The 17985-nt window shown below is 42.7% G+C and overlaps 1 protein-coding gene across 2 annotated transcripts in view; it reads left to right on the top strand.

Moving 5' to 3' along the window:
* The window catches only part of SORCS2 (sortilin related VPS10 domain containing receptor 2), an 862853-nt gene extending 856573 nt beyond the window's left edge, over positions 1–6280 (top strand). The window contains exons 27-28 of one of the 2 annotated variants that reach the window (XM_075857651.1): positions 4259–4338; positions 5907–6280. In XM_075857651.1, coding sequence (XP_075713766.1) covers positions 4259–4338; positions 5907–5930 — 104 coding nt within the window. In that variant the 3' untranslated portion in view covers positions 5931–6280. The remainder of the gene's footprint in view (positions 1–4258; positions 4339–5906) is intronic. The other variant, XM_075857659.1, reaches the window with a different exon arrangement.
* The last annotated feature ends 11705 nt before the right edge of the window (positions 6281–17985 follow it).

The raw sequence follows: 17985 nt of genomic DNA, 5'->3' as shown, positions 1-17985 counted from the left end.
GGGATTCCGCTCCTAGAGGGAGTTTAGGTGGCGCTATCTACAGTGGGGGTGGCACTATTTGTAGAGGGGTGGCACTCTGTACAGTGGGGATGGACAGACGTTGGGGGCTCCCTCTCGGAGGGGAATCCCCTGCCAGAGCTTAGCCTGGGATTCCGATCCTTGAGGGAGCTTAGGTGGCGCTATGAACAGAGGGTCTTGCGCTATCTACAGGGGGTTGTGTGTGGCGCTATCTACAGTAGGGGTGTAATCCGGGGCTCTCAAAGCCCCGGCAGATATGAGAGTGCAGCGCTGCTCACACTGAAGCAGCACTGCATTCATTAAACACTGTTCCAGGCTGCCAAAGTTTATATACGTGAAAATTGCACAGGGCATTGTGAAGGGGTTATTAAATAAATAAATTGATTAAATATAATTATTACAGTGTTAAAAACCAGCTGATCACCTAGAGATGTGTCCACCCTTACCTTTGCTTGATTTTCGATAAGGACTCCAATTTGTCATGAAACAAATTCAATACAATATCGTGACATGCCTGCAAACCACTTGACTGGCTGCAATCTATATCATAACCACTGGGTGGCCACACATAGACACATAGCATAGACATCTCATGACGGAGTATATTAAAACTATGTGTATTTCCAACTCTGCTCTGCTAGCGCCACACATCTCAGGTTATGTTGACATGTGAGAAAGGGGAATGAAGGACATCTGTAGAAGAGTTGTCGGCGACCAGGACTTTTTGACAAGGTTCTTAAATTTGGCTAATAGAGGGGGATCCCGAGCAGGAGACACCCCTCCATGACATACCTTTACCCTAATAGGGCACATGAGCATGGGTTGCCCTTTTAATAGAAAGAAACTTGGAGAAAAGTAAAATATAATCTAATACATTTATACAAACACATTTTCATGCAAAAAGACATGGTTGGCACTAAAAAATATTTTGAGATGCTTACTAGAAGCTAGTGGTGAATCCTACACGGCACTGACTTTTTGCCATGTACAGAACTCCCAGGCTTATGCCACATGCCTGCGTTATTTTAACCCTTTTCTCCCTGCCCTCTCAGATTATGAAGTGGCCTAACACCATCTTGCTACATCCTGTCTGTATCATCGGTGCGTGCGTCCACGATATCTATTGCTTCTGGTACATGTGTCTACTACATGATATTAGTTAAAAAGGAGCTACACTTCAATGTTCTCTAGCAGCGCTCCCCAAGCTGCAGCCCACCCACTGTTGCAAATTACAATTCCCAATATGCCTGCAGCTGTCAGGTTATGATGGGAGTTGTGGTTTTTCAGCCGCTGGAGAGCCACAGCTTGGGGGAAATGGTTTTAAAGTGATAGCGGTTTTGAATATACTTTTGAATGTGTGCATATTGATGTGTAGTCTTTTAACATGCTTCCTTTAAAGGGCCCCACTTTCCCTGCAGAGGATTCATTAGCATAAACATGTATAACGGTACTGAGTCCCTTTAAATGGTAACTCAAATAGTTGGTTTTCTCCTCGTTCCTAATGGATACATAATGATATCTCTTATATCGGCATGTAACTATCTGATCTAATTGTATAAGCATGACACATTGATGTTTTTGATGTTTTTTGATTGATTTTGGTCAGGGTGCAAACCGAAGAGGGTTTTGTGTAGATGAGGTCCGAATATGACTAATATATAACAACTATTCTGAGCAGAAAAATATTAAGAATTTCACAGGAAAAAATAGTACAGTGGGGGTTTATAATTTCGGTACCTGGGCCCATTATGTTTTTAGGCTGGTTCTCAATGTGTGGTTCAGTTATTATGTTTGGTATCTAAGCTGCCTTAAACCTTCAGCCTCCTGATGAGATCTAGGTATCCAACTTTTTAACAATATTTCAGAGTTTAACCTATTGGAGACAGACAATTTTCTTTTTTTCACTTTTGTTTCTCCATCGTCGCATTTCAATAACTTTTTTATTTTCTGCCAGAGAGGACTTTTTTTGTTGGGCAAGCTGTAGTTTTTATTGGTATAATTTTGTGGTACATAAGACTTTTTTTTACTTTTTATTCCATTTTGATTTGATTTGAGGTGACCAGAAAATAGTTTTCAGTAATTTACGGGATTTCACCTTCAATAGGCCTCTGACTGCCATGGCAACTGATCTGCACCCTACTATTTAGTCATGGGGGGTAGTGATCGAGGGACAGAGGGAGCTCTCTCCCTCTGTTTAACCATTTAGATGCCGCAGTAGTTATTGACCGCGGCATCTAGAAGGTGAAATTGCCGGGATCATCATTATCTCCAATCTGCTTCGTTACAGGGGGGTATCAGCAGTTTGAAACAGCCGGCATCCGCGCACATGGTGCTGGCTAAGCTCCTGAGCCCGTGCTATATTGTGATGGCGCACATCTGACGTAACTGTGAGCCAGATATCGCCAAGGGGTTAAATATACATGAGGTGTTATTCACACCACAAAGCCATGTGTACTAAGCCTGAATGGTGTAGTATGTTGTATGGTGCCTCAGTACAGAGATATTCTTCCCTAGAACATTGAATGCTAGAAGTGTCATATTGGAGCTGTAATATAGCTGTGTGCATGAGGCGATACAGATTAGTACAGATTTTGATTTATGTCATGTCTCATACATCCAATCTTTTACTGCTTCCAAAATTTTCTGGTGGTTGCCCTCGGTAACAGACAGCGGTTAAGCTCCACCCTGCTGTCAGATAGAACTAAACCGTTAGGATACAGGTCTACCAGTCTGACCTCCTTTCTAAGGAAAAATGATGGTGGTGTTTTATGTTGCCTGGTTTGACCACCCAGGATATATGGTCATGGTGTTTGTCATCCCCACCATGATCTTTCCATGACCCTTGAGCCAATTCCACACCACCTTGTATGTTAGCAAAACAGTTTCTCTGTAGAGGGAAATTTTGTGCAGGTTTTGACCACCTAATTGCAAAGTGAACTGTGCTAAATGGCAAACTAAACCCTGCTACATCTGTACCTGAATACTGAACCTAAAACTGGTAGACTTGTTTGTCATTGCCCAATGTCCTCAATGTTTTTCTGAGACTCTGATGCGATGAACATTGTATAAAAACAGGGGGAGTTGCATTTAGCTGCTTTCATAACATTGTTGTATTTGGAGCTAATAATCCTATTCTATACCGGTAACTATTATACATGTGATTTAATTAATTTCCAAATGTCTCTAAAATTTCTTGTTACACATTGGAAATGCCACATGGCCAACAATAATTGGTGTATCCTGCAAAACAGGAAAATATTTTTTATGCTTTGCACTCAGCATCTGTGTCTGTTACTTTTATAAAACCATTGGAATCCATAGCTTGATTTTATTTACTTTTAAAGGACCACTAAACCTAAAAAAAAAAATCAAAACCCAAGGAACATTTAGGCCTGATACAGCAAGGGGTGGCAGAAACCAGCAAAAAATGAAAATACTAAATTTGATTTAAAAAAAAAAATGGGGGCCACGGGGACGCTTTGTCTACATGCACGGAATATTTCTTGTTCTTAAAGTGTACCTATTGTTTTATATATATATATATATATATATATATATGTGTATTTTACATTTTTAAAATAATAAATCAGTAGTGCCTGTGACTATATAAAACCCAAAATTTAATGTAAGTAGGGGGAAATCTCATCTTCCTCACTTTCCAGCAGCCTGTAGTTCCCTCTCCTTGTATGCGGGGTCTCTGTAAATGTTCAGAATCCTCCTTAGTCACCAAAAATTCATCTATTGTAAACCAGTAAATAGTAGACACAGAGGAGGAGAGATAGGAGGGGGATGCAGCTGCAGTTTCTTACTCAGTGTCTCAGTGGAAGAGCATCAGGTGGAGAGGGGAGAGGGAGCAGCAGGAAGGACATCTGGAGATACAGCAATCATGGAGATACAAAATGTGCATTTACAGAAACCGGCAGAGGGAAGGAAAAGACCTAAAATATGCAGATTACAGACATCATTGCTGGCCTACATCTAATGTCCATCTATAGCTGCCTAAGGAGGGATTGTGATTTATTTTTTGTAACAATAGGTACAATTTAAGATTGTTTTGTTGGAAACATCAACCTACTTCTATTCGATGGACTTAGTGGCCCTTTATGTCATTGAGCATCCATCCATTGAGCATCCATCAAGAAGCTCTCACTCATCCTCTGCTTCATTTTCCCATATACTTTATTTATGCTTGTTTTTTTGCGGCCCAACCTTGGGATTCCTCCACAACATTGCCTTGCAGTGACACTTTCTGGGAGAGGAGGATTCTTGAGCAGCTACAAGGTCCCTTTATTGTCGATGCCTGCCAGTGTTCAATCACAGGTCAGTGGCATGCTAGGTGGATGTCTACTCCCATCCCTTTGTCCCTCAAGATGATATGCACACTTAAAGTCAAACTCCGCTTTTCAACATTATTATACAGTGTCATTCTACATATCAGGATGACTTTTCTGATCTTGTACTAATCTTGAATTCCATATGTGCACTATTCGCTACCAAAGCTGCTATTAAGTGTTCTGCTGGCTGGGACGCTCGGGCAAAGATAGGAGGGGCTTGTGGGACATGTTGCCCCGGAGCAGTGCATCGGGGAAGGGCACCAACAAGCCACTCTGCTTTGGCCACGTTATTTAGATAAAGGAATAACAAACTAAATCTTTGCCCCAGATGAAGCAAAGTCTAGTTTTAACTCTGCATTAAACGTTAAATGTACTTTTTGGTTTAAAGAGGATATGCTATCTCTCTTGACATGTCCGTTTTAGTAAATACTTGTATTCCACTAGTTTAGGCCATATTTCTGTTACTCCGGGAAAGTATAAATAAATTGACAGCTGGGCGTTACCATTTCCTCGTCAATCGGGGGGGGGGGGGTTTCCTAAACAGTTTGACACTGATTGGACTGTTTCAGAGTGTGTAGGGACACGCCCCTTTGACAAAAGGAATAGAAACACCCAGTTGTTAATTTATCCATACATTTCCAGTAGGAACAATAGAGGAACAGAACAACACATAGTTCTAAGAAAAGGTGTGCCATTACTGATATTTTAAGGGGAATACAAGTATTTTCTAAAACAGACATGCCAGGAGAGCTTTAGAAAGGCTTAATCTTACCCGAAACATCTCAGGTAGTGAGTACTGTCACCGAACAATTTTTGGAATCGTATGATGATGTGGGTAAATTGGATGAATCCACCAGTTGGCTTGCACCAGACTAATAGCTAATAAGGTGCTGTTTACACTGCCCTCTTTTTTGAATGTCAGGGGTTGCTGTCTCTTTAAACCAAAGAATCTAATGCAAAACTGTCAGAACAAAACCAATATCTCCTTGGAGAAGTCATTTCAAATCTGGAAAGTGTTCTTCACCAGGTGAAGACTATATCTGCTGCAGTGGAGCATTTTTGGACATTTAGTATAATCATTACATTAAATTGTATAAAAACCTACAAAATACAGTTTCCCTGTGTAGAGGTGTGTCTGTCAGCACAATGTTGACAGAGTCCAAGTGACAACCAGCAGAATCTTCAGCTCAACTCTTGAATGTAGAAGACATGATGCAACTCAAGATGTCTACAAGATAAATAATTATAGTTATTAAAGACTTTCTACAAGTTTGAAAACTGGAAAATGATGTTCCATAGTGGAGTTACACTTTAACGCCCTTCGGACAATCGATGCACCTTGCCACTGATATATGATCCCCACCGACACACCAGAACATCCATGAGCCACCATGGATAAGAACACAGTGAATTTTCTTTTCTTTTGTTACCGCACCTATTTATTTTATATTCTTGTGGTAAACTTACCCTTTTTCCATTTTTTACGAAAATTTTTATTGAAGAAACGATCAATCAATGGAATAATTCCCTTTCTCTCTTTCTTTGTCTTCCCAGGTAATCACTCAGGAGTGGTTTTAAGTATTAACTCCAGAGAAATGCACAACTATCTGGTTAGCTGATGTTTACATATGGAGACAATCGTCACAGACTCTTCCCTATATTGTAATATTTCTCCCTGGTAAATCATCAGACTGGATTATCAGACTGTAAAAGCAATTGGAGAAGTCGTTTCTAACCCGTTCTGAAGATATAAAACATCTGCTACTATGGAAGAGCAATCGACCTATATGTTTTACGGACTCGTTTTCATACGAATTGTTACAATTCATATTCAAATGGTAGCAAATTTGTAACCCACAACATATTTTTGTGTTCTATCCATATTATGTGTACTTTATTACCTTTTATCTAGATATTTTTTTTCCTCAAGTTTACTTTAGAATACGGATATTTTCACCAGTTGATTATTACCCCCACTCCCCCCCTCCCCCGGTTTCTGTATAAAGACAATGTGCTCTGAAAAAAGAACAGTGGTATAATGATACTATATTAATACGTCAGTAGTATGTCCGCACATAGGATCAGTCTCTGCACTATTTCACTACAGCACCTGAAAGTAGGAGGATCTTCTGCCTAACAATGGGGATTCTGCACCAAATGGTAAGACATTCCAGACTGGTATAGTCGTCGCAAAATTAACACAGGGCAATGTTATTTTTTGTATCTTTGAAAAATATTAATAAAATAAAAAACAAAACAAATTCAGATAATAGAAGTGATTATTAGAATTTGATGAGTAAAGGATAATTCATGGATAAATCATTGAACTTTCTATTCCTCCGTGAGCCAGAGGGTTCTGCACAGATTCCCGTACTATGTTTTTAATACACATAATTGTCTGTGGTAAATGGATGTATTTTGCATGGTGTGTGAGTTCAGGTTGCCTAGCAACCACATGTGTTCTGTCTTGGTGACCACAGTTTCAGTACCGCAAGCTTCATAAACGCAAGTGGTGAAAACACGTTCTATCTGCTATATAATAGACTGCCTCTCCATGCTACACAGGCTTGTTTGAAGTCCCTCCTACTCAAAAAGATTGCACAAGAAATTAAGAAGAATCAGCACAAAGTGCAGGAGCAAAAAAGAGTAAGGGCACATTCACACGTGGCGGAATTGCTGTTGAATTCCGCTGCGGACAGTCCGCAGTGGAATTCTGCAGCAGCCGTTTTTTTCATGTATTTCTATACATTTAGAGGAAAGTTAGTTCAGACGTTGCGTAAAATAACTGTGCGGAAATGAGGCTGCGGTGCAGAATTTCTCCTTCGCAGCATGCTCATTATTTTGCGGAGAAGCAGCGGAATTTCACTGCGGATTTCAGCCTTTGCAATGCAAAAACTGAAATCTGTGGCAAGTCCGGTGTGATGAATTACCTGTCAAATATGCAAATGTTGGTGCAGATTCGTTGCGTAATTGCCCCAAATCTGCACTAACATTTGCAGCGGAAAAATTCTGCTACGTCTGAACGTGCCCTAAGGCTTCATTCAAATTTGCGTCAGGGCTCCGTTCACGGGTTCCGTAAGAGCGTTCCGTCAGGGGAACCCATAGACGGAACCATGACTGAAACACATGGAAACCATAGGTTTCCGTTTGCATCTCCATTGATTTCAATGGTGATGGATCCGGTACAAATGGTTTCCGTTTGTCACCGTTGTTTAAGGGTTCAGTCGTTTTGACAGAATCAATAACGCCGTCAACTGCGCTATTCATTCCGTCAAAACAACGGAACCCTTAAAGAATGGTGACAAACGGAAACCATTTGTACCGGATCCGTCACCATTGAAATCAATGGAGATGCAAACGGAAACCTATGGTTTCCATTTGTTTCAGTCATGGTTCCGTCTATGGGTTCCCCTGACAGAAAGCTCAGACGGAACCCGTGAACGGAGTCCTGACGCAGATGTGAACGAAGCCTAAGTTATATGCTGTGTACTGAGAGAAAGGCTTGGAGGAGTCATCAAGGCATGCTTATAAAAATGTCACTTTGGCTAGAGTTTTTCAAGGGAAAGAATGGCGCAATTTAAATGGGGCAAATTTACAAAAAGTTTGCACTGACAAGTGTGAATTTATCAAATCTTCTCCCTTTAAGAATTTGTCACCTAGGCCGTTTACTAAACAGCTGCTTGAATATGTTCAGCCTGTTGCTTAACAGCCCAAGGGTGACACTGTCTGATCTCCATGGTCCTGAGGAAATTTGGGGTGTCTCCTTGCTGGAGTGTTTTTGTGATGCATTACTTAGAAAAATATATACAGTTGCTACATGAATATTTTTCACGCTTATTCCCAATCTATATGGACATGATAGGGGGGGTGCTCGGGACTCCCTCGCTTACTCAGAGCTGGTAGTTGCTCAAGGCTGAACAGTCAAGACGCTTTTCTTTCACATGGGGCAAATATTCAGTTTGCCGCCCTAGCCCTGTATGTAAATATCTTGGCCACGGCAATGTGGCTTGTTGGCGCCCATCCCTGGCACCAGCACCTGGCACCCCCCTAACTTCGACCTGGATGCTGAAAATAGTTTTATTTTTTGTAAAAAAAAATTCTCTTTCTTTTCTTGATTTTTATCTCCATTTCATACTATGGAAAATTTGTGACTATTACATATTATTACAGACAAAACACAGAAATGTGTGACCACCTGACCCCCACCCCCTAGAAATTGGGGATGGTGTGAATTATTATTTCCCTAGAGATGTGTAAATCATGCTTTATCATAAAACAATTACCCATAATCCATCAGTATTGCCAGATTTGGTTTCCAGCTTATTCATTACTGAAATAGAAAACAGATGATCTCAGTTCTGGGTTTGGCAGTAAATAGACAAGAGAGACTGTTGGCGTAAGAGAGTACGCTCATTGACTTATTGCTGAAAATCTTCCCAATTATGACAAAGGTTACTGTGTATTAAAGGAGCTTTACCATATCAATCACATCATAAATGTCAAATCAGTGAAAGCAGGAGCAGGTCCTAGTTTGGACCGTCAATACAGAGGTAGCCGCGTTTGCATGGTCACTTCCCATTAAAATGAATAGGAGTTACCTGAAATGTGTGTGAACACCCGGAGGTCTTGGGAATCTTTCCATAAGAGTTGGCCACGTATGCATGGACTAAGAGGTAGGACTAGATCCTTCTTGGGATTCAGCGGTCAGACTCCTATAGATAATCTGTCAAATGAAAACAAATTCACCATATTATGCCAAATGCGGGATCTGAGGGGGCGGTGCATGACACAGAGAGTCTCTATTTCGGGTTCTTTAACCCCTTCCCTCTTTAGCCACTTTTGACCTTCCTGACAGAGCCTCATTTTTCAAATCTGACATGTTTCACTTTATGTGGTAATAACGTTGAAATGCTTTCACCTATCCGGGCGATTCTGAGATTGTTTTCTCGTGACACATTGGACTTTAAGATAGTGGTAAAATTTGGTCGATACATTCAGTATTTAATTGTGAAAAACACGAAAATATAGTGAAAAATTGCAAAAATTAGCATTTTTCTCAATTTAAATGTATCTGCTTGTAAGACAGGCAGTTATACCACACAAAATTGTTGCTAATTAACATCCCCCATATGTCTACTTTAGATTGGCATCGTTTTTTGAACATCCTTTTATTTTTCTATGACATCACAAGGCTTAGAACTTTAGCAGCAATTTCTCACATTTTCAAGAAAATTTCAAAAGGCCATTTTTACAGGGGGCAGTTCAGTTGTGAAGTGGTTTTGAGGGCCTTATATATTAGAAACCCCCAAAAAGTCACCCCATTTTAAAAACTTCACCCCTCAAAGTATTCAAAACAGCATTTAGAAAATGTCTTAACCCTTTACACATTTCACAGGAATTAAAGCAAAGTAGAGGTGAAATTTACAAATTTCATATTTTTTTGCAGAAATAAATTTTTAATACAATTTTTTTTATAACACAGAAGGTTTTACCAGAGAAATGCAACTCAATATTTGTTGCCCAGTTTCTGCAGTTTTAGGAAATATCCCACATGTGGCCGTAGCGTGCTACTGGAATGAAGCACCGGCCTCTGAAGCAAAGGAACACCTAGTGGATTTTGGGGCCTTATTTTTGTTAGAATATATTTTAGGCACCATGTCAGGTTTGAAGGGCTCTTGCGGTGCCAAAACAGTGAAAATCCCCCAAAAGTGACCCCATCTGGGAAACTAGACACCTCAAGGAAATTATCTAGGGGTATAGTGAGCATTTTGACCGCACAGGTTTTTTACAGAAATTATTGGAAGTAGGCCGTGAAAATTAAAATCAACATTTCTTCAAAGAAAATGTAGGTTTAGCGATTTTTTTTCTCATTTCCACAAGGACTAAAGGAGAAAAAGCATCGCAAAATTTGTAAAGCAATTTCTCCCGAGTAAAACACTACCCCACATGTGGTAATAAATGGATATTTGGACACACGGCAGGGCTTAGAAGGGAAAGAGCGCCGTTTGGCTTTTGGAGCTCAAATTTAGCAGGAATGGTTTGAGAGGCGATGTCACATTTACAAAGCCCCTGAGGGGACAAAACAGTGGAAACCCCCCACAAGTGACCCCATTTCGGAAACTACACCTATTGAGGAAATTATCTAGGGGTATAGTGAGCGTTTTGACCCCACAGGTTTTTTGCATAAATTATTGGAAGTAGGCTGTGAAAATGATAATCTAAATTTTTTCAAAGAAAATGTAGGTTTAGCTAATTTATTCTCATTTCCACAAGGACTGAAGGAGAAAAAGCACCGTAAAATTTGTAAAGCAATTTCTCCCGAGTAAAACAATACCCCACATGTGGTAATAAACGGTTGTTTGGACACACGGCAGGGCTAAGAAGGGAAAGAGCGCCATTTGGCTTTTGGAGTCCACATTTAGCAGGAATGGTTTGCGGAGGCCATGTCACATTTACGAAGCCCCTGAGGGGACAAAACAGTGGAAACCCCCCACAAGTGACCCCATTTTGGAGACTACACCCATTGAGGAAATTATCTAGGGGTATAGTGAGCGATTTGACCCCACAGTTTTTTTGCAGAAAATATTGGAAGTAGGCCCTGAAAATAATAATCTACATTTTTTCAAAAAAAATCTAGGTTTAGCTAATTTTTTCTCATTTCCAGAAGGACTGAAGGAGAAAAAGCACCACAAAATTTGTAAAGCAATTTCTCCCGAGTAAAACAATACCCCACATGTGGTAATAAACGGCTGTTTGGACACACGGCAGGGCTTAGAAGGGAAACAGCACTATTTGGCTTTTTGAGATCACATTTAGCAGGAATGGTATGCGGAGGCCATGTCACATTTGCAAAGCCCCTGAGGGGACAAAACAATGAAAACACCCAAAAAGGGACTCCATTTAGGAAACTACACCTCTTGAGGAATTCATCTAGGGGTGTAGTAAGCATTTTGACCCCACAGACGTTTCATAGAATTTATTAGAATTAGGCAGTGAAAATAAAAACAGTCCTTTTTCTTCAATAAGACGTAGCTTTAGCGCAATTTTTTTCATTTTCTCAACAAATAAAGGAAGAAAAGAACCCAAAATTTGTAAAGCAATTTCTCCCGAGTACGGCAATACCCCATATGTGGTCATAAACTGCTGTTTGGGCAAACGGCAGGGCTCAGAAGGAAAGGACCGCCATTTGGAGTGCAGATGTTGCTGGATTGGTTTCTGGGCGCCTGTGGGCCCAAAACAGTGGAAACCCCCCAGAAGTGACCCCATTTTGGAAACGACACCCCTCAATGCATTTACCAAGGGGTGTAGTAAGCATTTTAACCCTGCAGGTGTTTTGTAGAAATTAGTGTTCACTCGATGTTGCAGAGTGAAAATGGGATTTTCTTCCATAGATATGTCAATATGTGGTGCCCGGCTTGTGCCACCACAACAAGACAGCCCTCTAATTATTATGCGGTGTTTCCCGGTTTTAGAAACACCCTACATGTGGCCCTAATCTTTTGCCTGGACATATGACAGGGCTCAGGAGTGAAGAGTACCATGCGGAGTGGAGGCCTAATTTGGCGATTTACAAAGTATTGGTTCACAACTGCAGAGGCTCAGATGTGAAATAATAAAAAGAAACCCCTGAGAAGTGACCCCATTATGGAAACTGCACCCCTCAAGGCATTTATTAAGAGGTGTAGTGAGGATTTTCACCCAACAGGTCTTTTCCATAAATGAATGCGCTGCGGATGGTGCAAATTAAAAATTTATATTTTTCCCTAGATATGCCATTCAGTGGCAAATATGTCATGCCAAGCTTATGACACTGGAGACACACCCCCCAAAAATTGTTAAAAGGGTTCTCCCGGGTATGACGATGCCATATATGTTGAAGGAAACTGCTGTTTGGGCACGCTGTAGGGTTCAGAGCCGAGGGAGCACCATTTGGCTTTTGGAGAGCGGATTTTGCTTGGTACTAAATTTGTTTGAGTATTGCTGGTGTTTTATAATGTGGGGGTACATGTAAGCGGGGCGGAGTATATAAGGGGCATAGTCAGGTGGTATGAATTTTTTTTTATAATCCATAGATGTGTGTTACGCTGTGAGGCAATCCTTTCCGCACAGGCCGGTGTCGCACTGATATATGGTGTAATTTCTTATCCCCCTTTTGGTCCACACTCTGCACCTTTGTAGTTTGGGGAATTTTGCTGGGAAGTGTTGTCCTGGTATAATACGGGCACCGTCGCTTCCAGCGGATATGTTTTGGCCCTCCCTTTCCTGGTTCCCTAATTTTAGGTCCTTGATAAATCGCCTCTTCAAACAGAAGAAATGTTCCCCTCGGGCACAACTGCATATTTTTTTATTTCCTGACTTATTGGAGCCATAACTAATTTTATTTTTCATAGACGTAGCGGTATGAGGGCTGGTTTGTTGCGGGATGAGCTGTAGTTATTATTGGTACCATTTTGGGGTACATGCGACTTTTTGATCACCTTTTATCCTATTTTTTGGGATGCCAGGTAAACAAAAAAATGCAATTCTGGCACAGCTTTTTTCGGTTTTTTTATACAGCGTTCACCATGCGTTATAAACTACATGTTAACTTTATTCTGCGGGTCCGTACGATTCCGGCGATACCTAATTTATAGCATTTTTTTATGTTTTACAACTTTTTTCACAATAAAATTACTTTTGTAAAAAGAATGTATTTTTTCTGTCGCCAAGTTGTGAGAACCATAACGTTTTAATTTTTTTGTCGACGGAGGTGTATGAGGGCTTGTTTTTTGCGGGACGAGCTATAGTTTTTATAGGTACCATTTTTGGATACGTGCGACTTTTTGATCACTTTTTATTCTAATATTTGTAGGGCAAAGTGACTAAAAAACAGAAACTCTGGTAACGTTTTTACGTGTTTTTTTTACGCTGTTCACCGCGTGCAATAAATAATACAATATTTTGATACCTCAGGTCGTTACGGTCGTGGCGATACCAAATACATATGGTTTATTATTATTTTTCAATAATAAAGGACTTGATAAGAGTAAAAGGGGGATTGTGTTTTATTTGATTACTTGAAACTTTTATTGTTTTCAAACTTTTATTTTTTGCACTTTTTTTTACACTTTTTTATACTTTTTTTACACTTTTCTTCAAGTCCCACTAGGGGACTTGAAGGTCCAACGGTCAGATTTATTTTTTTCTAATACATTGCACTACCTATGTAGTGCAATGTATTAGATCTGTCAGTCATTCACTGACAGCAAGCCGATTAGGCTTCGCCTCCCGGCGGGGCCTAATAGGCTTCCGTAATGGCAGAGCAGGAGACCATTGTGTCTCCTGTTGCCATAACAGCAGTCGCCAGTCCCGATTGCCTGTCAGGGCTGGCGATCTGCTAGTAACCGCTACGATGCAGCAATCGCTTTCGATTGCTGCATCGAAGGGGTTAATGGCAGGGATCGGAGCTAGCTCCGGTTCCTGCCGTTACAGGTGGATGTCAGCTGTACAGTACAGCTGACATCCACCGCTGATGACGCCGGATCAGCTCCTGACCCGGCGCCATCTTGCCGGCAGCTACGGAAGCCGATCAGGCTCCGCCGCCGGGCGGATCTTGACCGGCTTCGGTGCTAGGCAGACCGGGAGGCCAGTATTAGGCCTCCGGTTGCCATTGCAGCCACCGGAACCCCGGCAATTTCATTGCTGGGGCTCCGATGAGCTGCAAACACCTTAAGTGCAGCGATCGCGTTTGAGCGCTGCACTTAAGGGGTTAATGGCGGGGATCGAAGCTAATTTCGGTCCCCGCCGTTACAGTCGGATGTCAGCTGTAAGATACAGCTGAGATCCGGTGATGATGGCACCGACTCAGTTTCTGAGCCGGTGCCAAACATTTGACGTACATGTACGGCATTTTGCGGGAAGTCAATGCTTTCCATGACGTACATGTACGTCAAATGTCGGGAAGGGGTTAAAAACACACTATTTGCCCACACTGGACATAACATTATACCGGTCTTGTCTGGAGTGCTTCTTTAAGTTTATGGCACGCGTGCATCCTACATAGTTAGTAAATCGCTTTCATTGCTTTCTAAAGAGCTTCAAAGTAACCCATTAGACATCAGTCTTAAAGGACGGGTGTCGCGTAAAAAAAATTTTTTAGATACATTTTCTTTTAGTGTGTTATTAAAATACATTTTATTTATTTGTGTTTTTGTGTTTTACTTTTTTCTTACTTTTTCTTCTCTATGGGGGCTGCCATTTTTTTTTTTCATCCCTGTATGTGTCGATTAACGACACATACAGAGATGGAATACGACACATACATCCCCATAGAGAATGCGAACAGGAGCCGATCCATTCACTATAGTGTACGCCGTCTGTGAGGGAACGGGGCATGCGCCGCTCCCACACAGTCCAAAAGGAAGGTCTTCGGCTGAACGACATCCGGCGCCATTTTCATGTGGACCGGAAGCCGCGGCCGGACAGTAAGATGACTACTTCCGGTCGCGGCTTCCGGACATGTGTTCAGAAGCAAGGACTAGGAGCGGAGGGAGCGGAGTGAGCGGCGGCTTCAGGAGCAGGTAAGTTATGTTTGTGTATGTTCATGTTTTACTGTGTGATTACCACTGTATGTAAGCCTACTACACTGTGCATTCGCTCAAAAAATGGCGGCACACAGTGTAGGAGGTTTGAACATTCAACCCCTTCCTTTCTCCTGGCAAAAGCCAGGATAAAGGAGGGGGATTGTTTGAGCACACTAAAGCGAGTGTGTCTTCTCCAATTTTGCAGCATAAAGCAATGAGGTTGCTTTACCACATGCCAATGCTGCAATTTTGGGAATTGCTCCCTCTAGTGACCAGCACATGGAAGTGTTATAAATTAGAATCTAATTTATAATATTTCCTGACTTGTAAAAAAATTAGAACAATGTGTAATCATGTATATACTAACTGTTTAACTAAAAAAAAAAAATAATAATTTCTAGCAACACATTCCCTTTAAAGGAACACTACTGATATTATGCCTAGTACAGGGCTCGAGGGGGCGGTGCATGACACAGGGACTCTCTTTTTGCTGTTCTTTGAATCCCTTTGTCATGCATCGCCCCCTCAAGCCCTTCACTAAACAGCCCGAAGTTTTCTATTAAACCAGGTATACATGAGATTGCTAACAGCCAAATAGTCATTCGGTCGACAACTATCTCTTCCGACTCCTTCATTAAAATAAACGCTTGTATAGATCATGGAAGTCTGTGTTGAAATCCAATATACCTGATCCTACTTTTTTCTGACAGCAGAAGAACTGCCTAACTACATATTAGATATAAAGTGTCACGGAACGGGGTGTGGACCCACTGGGTCGTACCGCGTTACGGGATGGCAGCTGGCCAAACAGGTATGGTACAGAGTCTATAGTCCAGAAAAGGGTACCTGAGGCAGTGTAGACAGTAGCAAGGCAGGCTTGGCTGGGACCAGGTAGCAGGTAGACGTCAGGCGTGGAGTAGTAGAACAGGCGTGGAGATGCAGCACAACACGACAACCACTCAGCACGGCAGTAGACCCGGATGGTACAGACAGCACGGGAAAAAGGATACAGGAACGGGAAACACTGGGAAGCTGGAAGACACTTAGGAGACCATTTGCAAGACAGACTAATGGAAACAACAACAACAACAACAACGCTCAGGCAAGGAAAAGAATGGCAGTGACCCTCTTATAGTCCAGGAGTTCCTGAGTTGATGATGATGATTTTCAGGTGCGCGCGCTGGCCCTTTAAGAGCGGGCACGAGCTCCCTCCGGGAGACAGGCTCGATACCCGGAAGGGAGTGCCGTCGCCTCACAGGGGGATGACGCAGCACAGCAGCAGGACGTCCATGGCCGCGGTCATTAAGGGGTAAGTTAGAACGACAGACCGCGGCCATAGACGTTACAGTATTCCTCCTCTTACGCCCCCTCTTCTTGGGACCAGAACGGGAGAGAAACTTCCTTATGAGGACGGGGGCATCGATGTTCTGCTCTGGCTCCCAAGATCTCTCTTCTGGGCCGAATCTCCTCCAATCCACCAAATAAAACGGCCTTCCTCCCACCTTCTTGGTGGCTAGAATCTCCCTTACCTCTAAAGTCCCTGACGAACTTCCAGGAGCCACTGCGGAACTAGAGTACCAGCTCCGGACCACGGGCTTCAGCAAGGAGACATGGAAGGAGTAAGGCTGGATTCACACGAGGTCATTACGTCCGTAATTGACGGACGTATTTCGGCCGCAAGTCCTGGACCGAACACAGTGCAGGGAGCCGGGCTCCTAGCATCATACTTATGTACGATGCTAGGAGTCCCTGCCTCGCTGCCGGACAACTGTCCCGTACTGAAAACATGATTACACCAAGGAGACACCAAGGAGACCGCAGAGTGCTCTCCAAAACTTCGAAGTGAACTGGACCCCTCGATCCGAAACAATATGCAGGGGCAAGCCGTGCAGACAGAAGATGTGTTGTATGAAGAGGTCAGCCAGTCAAGCAGCAGAAGGCAGGCCAGTCAGGGAAACAAAATGAGCCATTTTAGAGAATCGATTCACCACCACCCAGATCACACTGCAACCCGCAGAGAGAGAGATCCGTGACAAAGTCCATTGCAACATGCTGCCAGGGGGCATCGGACACAGGCAGTGGTTGGAGAAGACCAACTGGTCTGGAGTGGGCAACTTTATTAGCTGTGCATACCGTGCATGAGGAGACGAAGTCCCTGACACCTTCGGGCAGTGTGGGCCACCAGAACTGACGGGCAATTAGGTCTTGGGTCTTACGAGTCCCCGTGTGACCTGCCAGCTTGGAGCTGTGACCCCAGTGAAGGATTCTTCCTCTGTCTGCCAGACGAACAAAAGTTCTTCCAGGAGGAATGTGGAGAGTGTTCACAGAGAAGGTGCAGGAAGGATCAATAATATTCTGTGTCCTCTGTTTCGAATGACCTAGACAAGGCATCGGCCCTCACATTGTTGTCGGCAGGTCGGTAGTGGAGTTCGAACCGGAATCGAGCAAAGAATAACGACCACCTGGCTTGACGAGGACTCAACCATTGAGCCGTCTGTAAATAGGTCACATTCTTGTGATCCGTGAAGACCAGTATAGGGTGGACTGCGCCTTCCAGTAGGCGTCTCCACTCCTGTAGGGCCAGCTTGATGGCCAGTAACTCCCTATCCCCAATCGAGTAATTGCGCTCTGCGGAAGTAAACAGTTTGGAATAGTAGCCACATACCACAGTCTTGCCTTTAGAACCTCTCTGGAACAACAGTGAACCGGCACCAACAGAGGAAGCGTCCACATCTAAAGAAAACTGTAGGGACACGTCAGGGTGGTGAAGTATGGAGGCTGACGTGAAGGCTTTTTTCAGGATCTCAAATGCGGCTTCAGCCTCCGGAGTCCACATTTTGGCATTCATACCCTTCTTTGTGAGGGAAGAGATGGAGGCTGTCAATGACGAGAATTTGGGGATGAACAGCAGGTAGAAGTTGGCGAATCCCAGGAAGCGTTGTATGGCCCTTAAGCCTAGGGGGCGTGGCCACTCCAGGACAGCCTTTACCTTCTCAGGGTCCATTTTGAGGCCCTGATCGGAGATGATGTAGCCCAGGAAGGGAAGAGATCTTTTTTCAAACATGCACTTC

The sequence above is a fragment of the Rhinoderma darwinii genome, chromosome 1 (genome assembly GCF_050947455.1).
Source record: "Rhinoderma darwinii isolate aRhiDar2 chromosome 1, aRhiDar2.hap1, whole genome shotgun sequence".
Taxonomy (NCBI): Eukaryota; Metazoa; Chordata; class Amphibia; order Anura; family Rhinodermatidae; genus Rhinoderma; species Rhinoderma darwinii.
The sequence above is the reverse complement of the archived record's forward strand: the minus strand, read 5'-3'. Positions and strand labels throughout refer to the sequence as shown.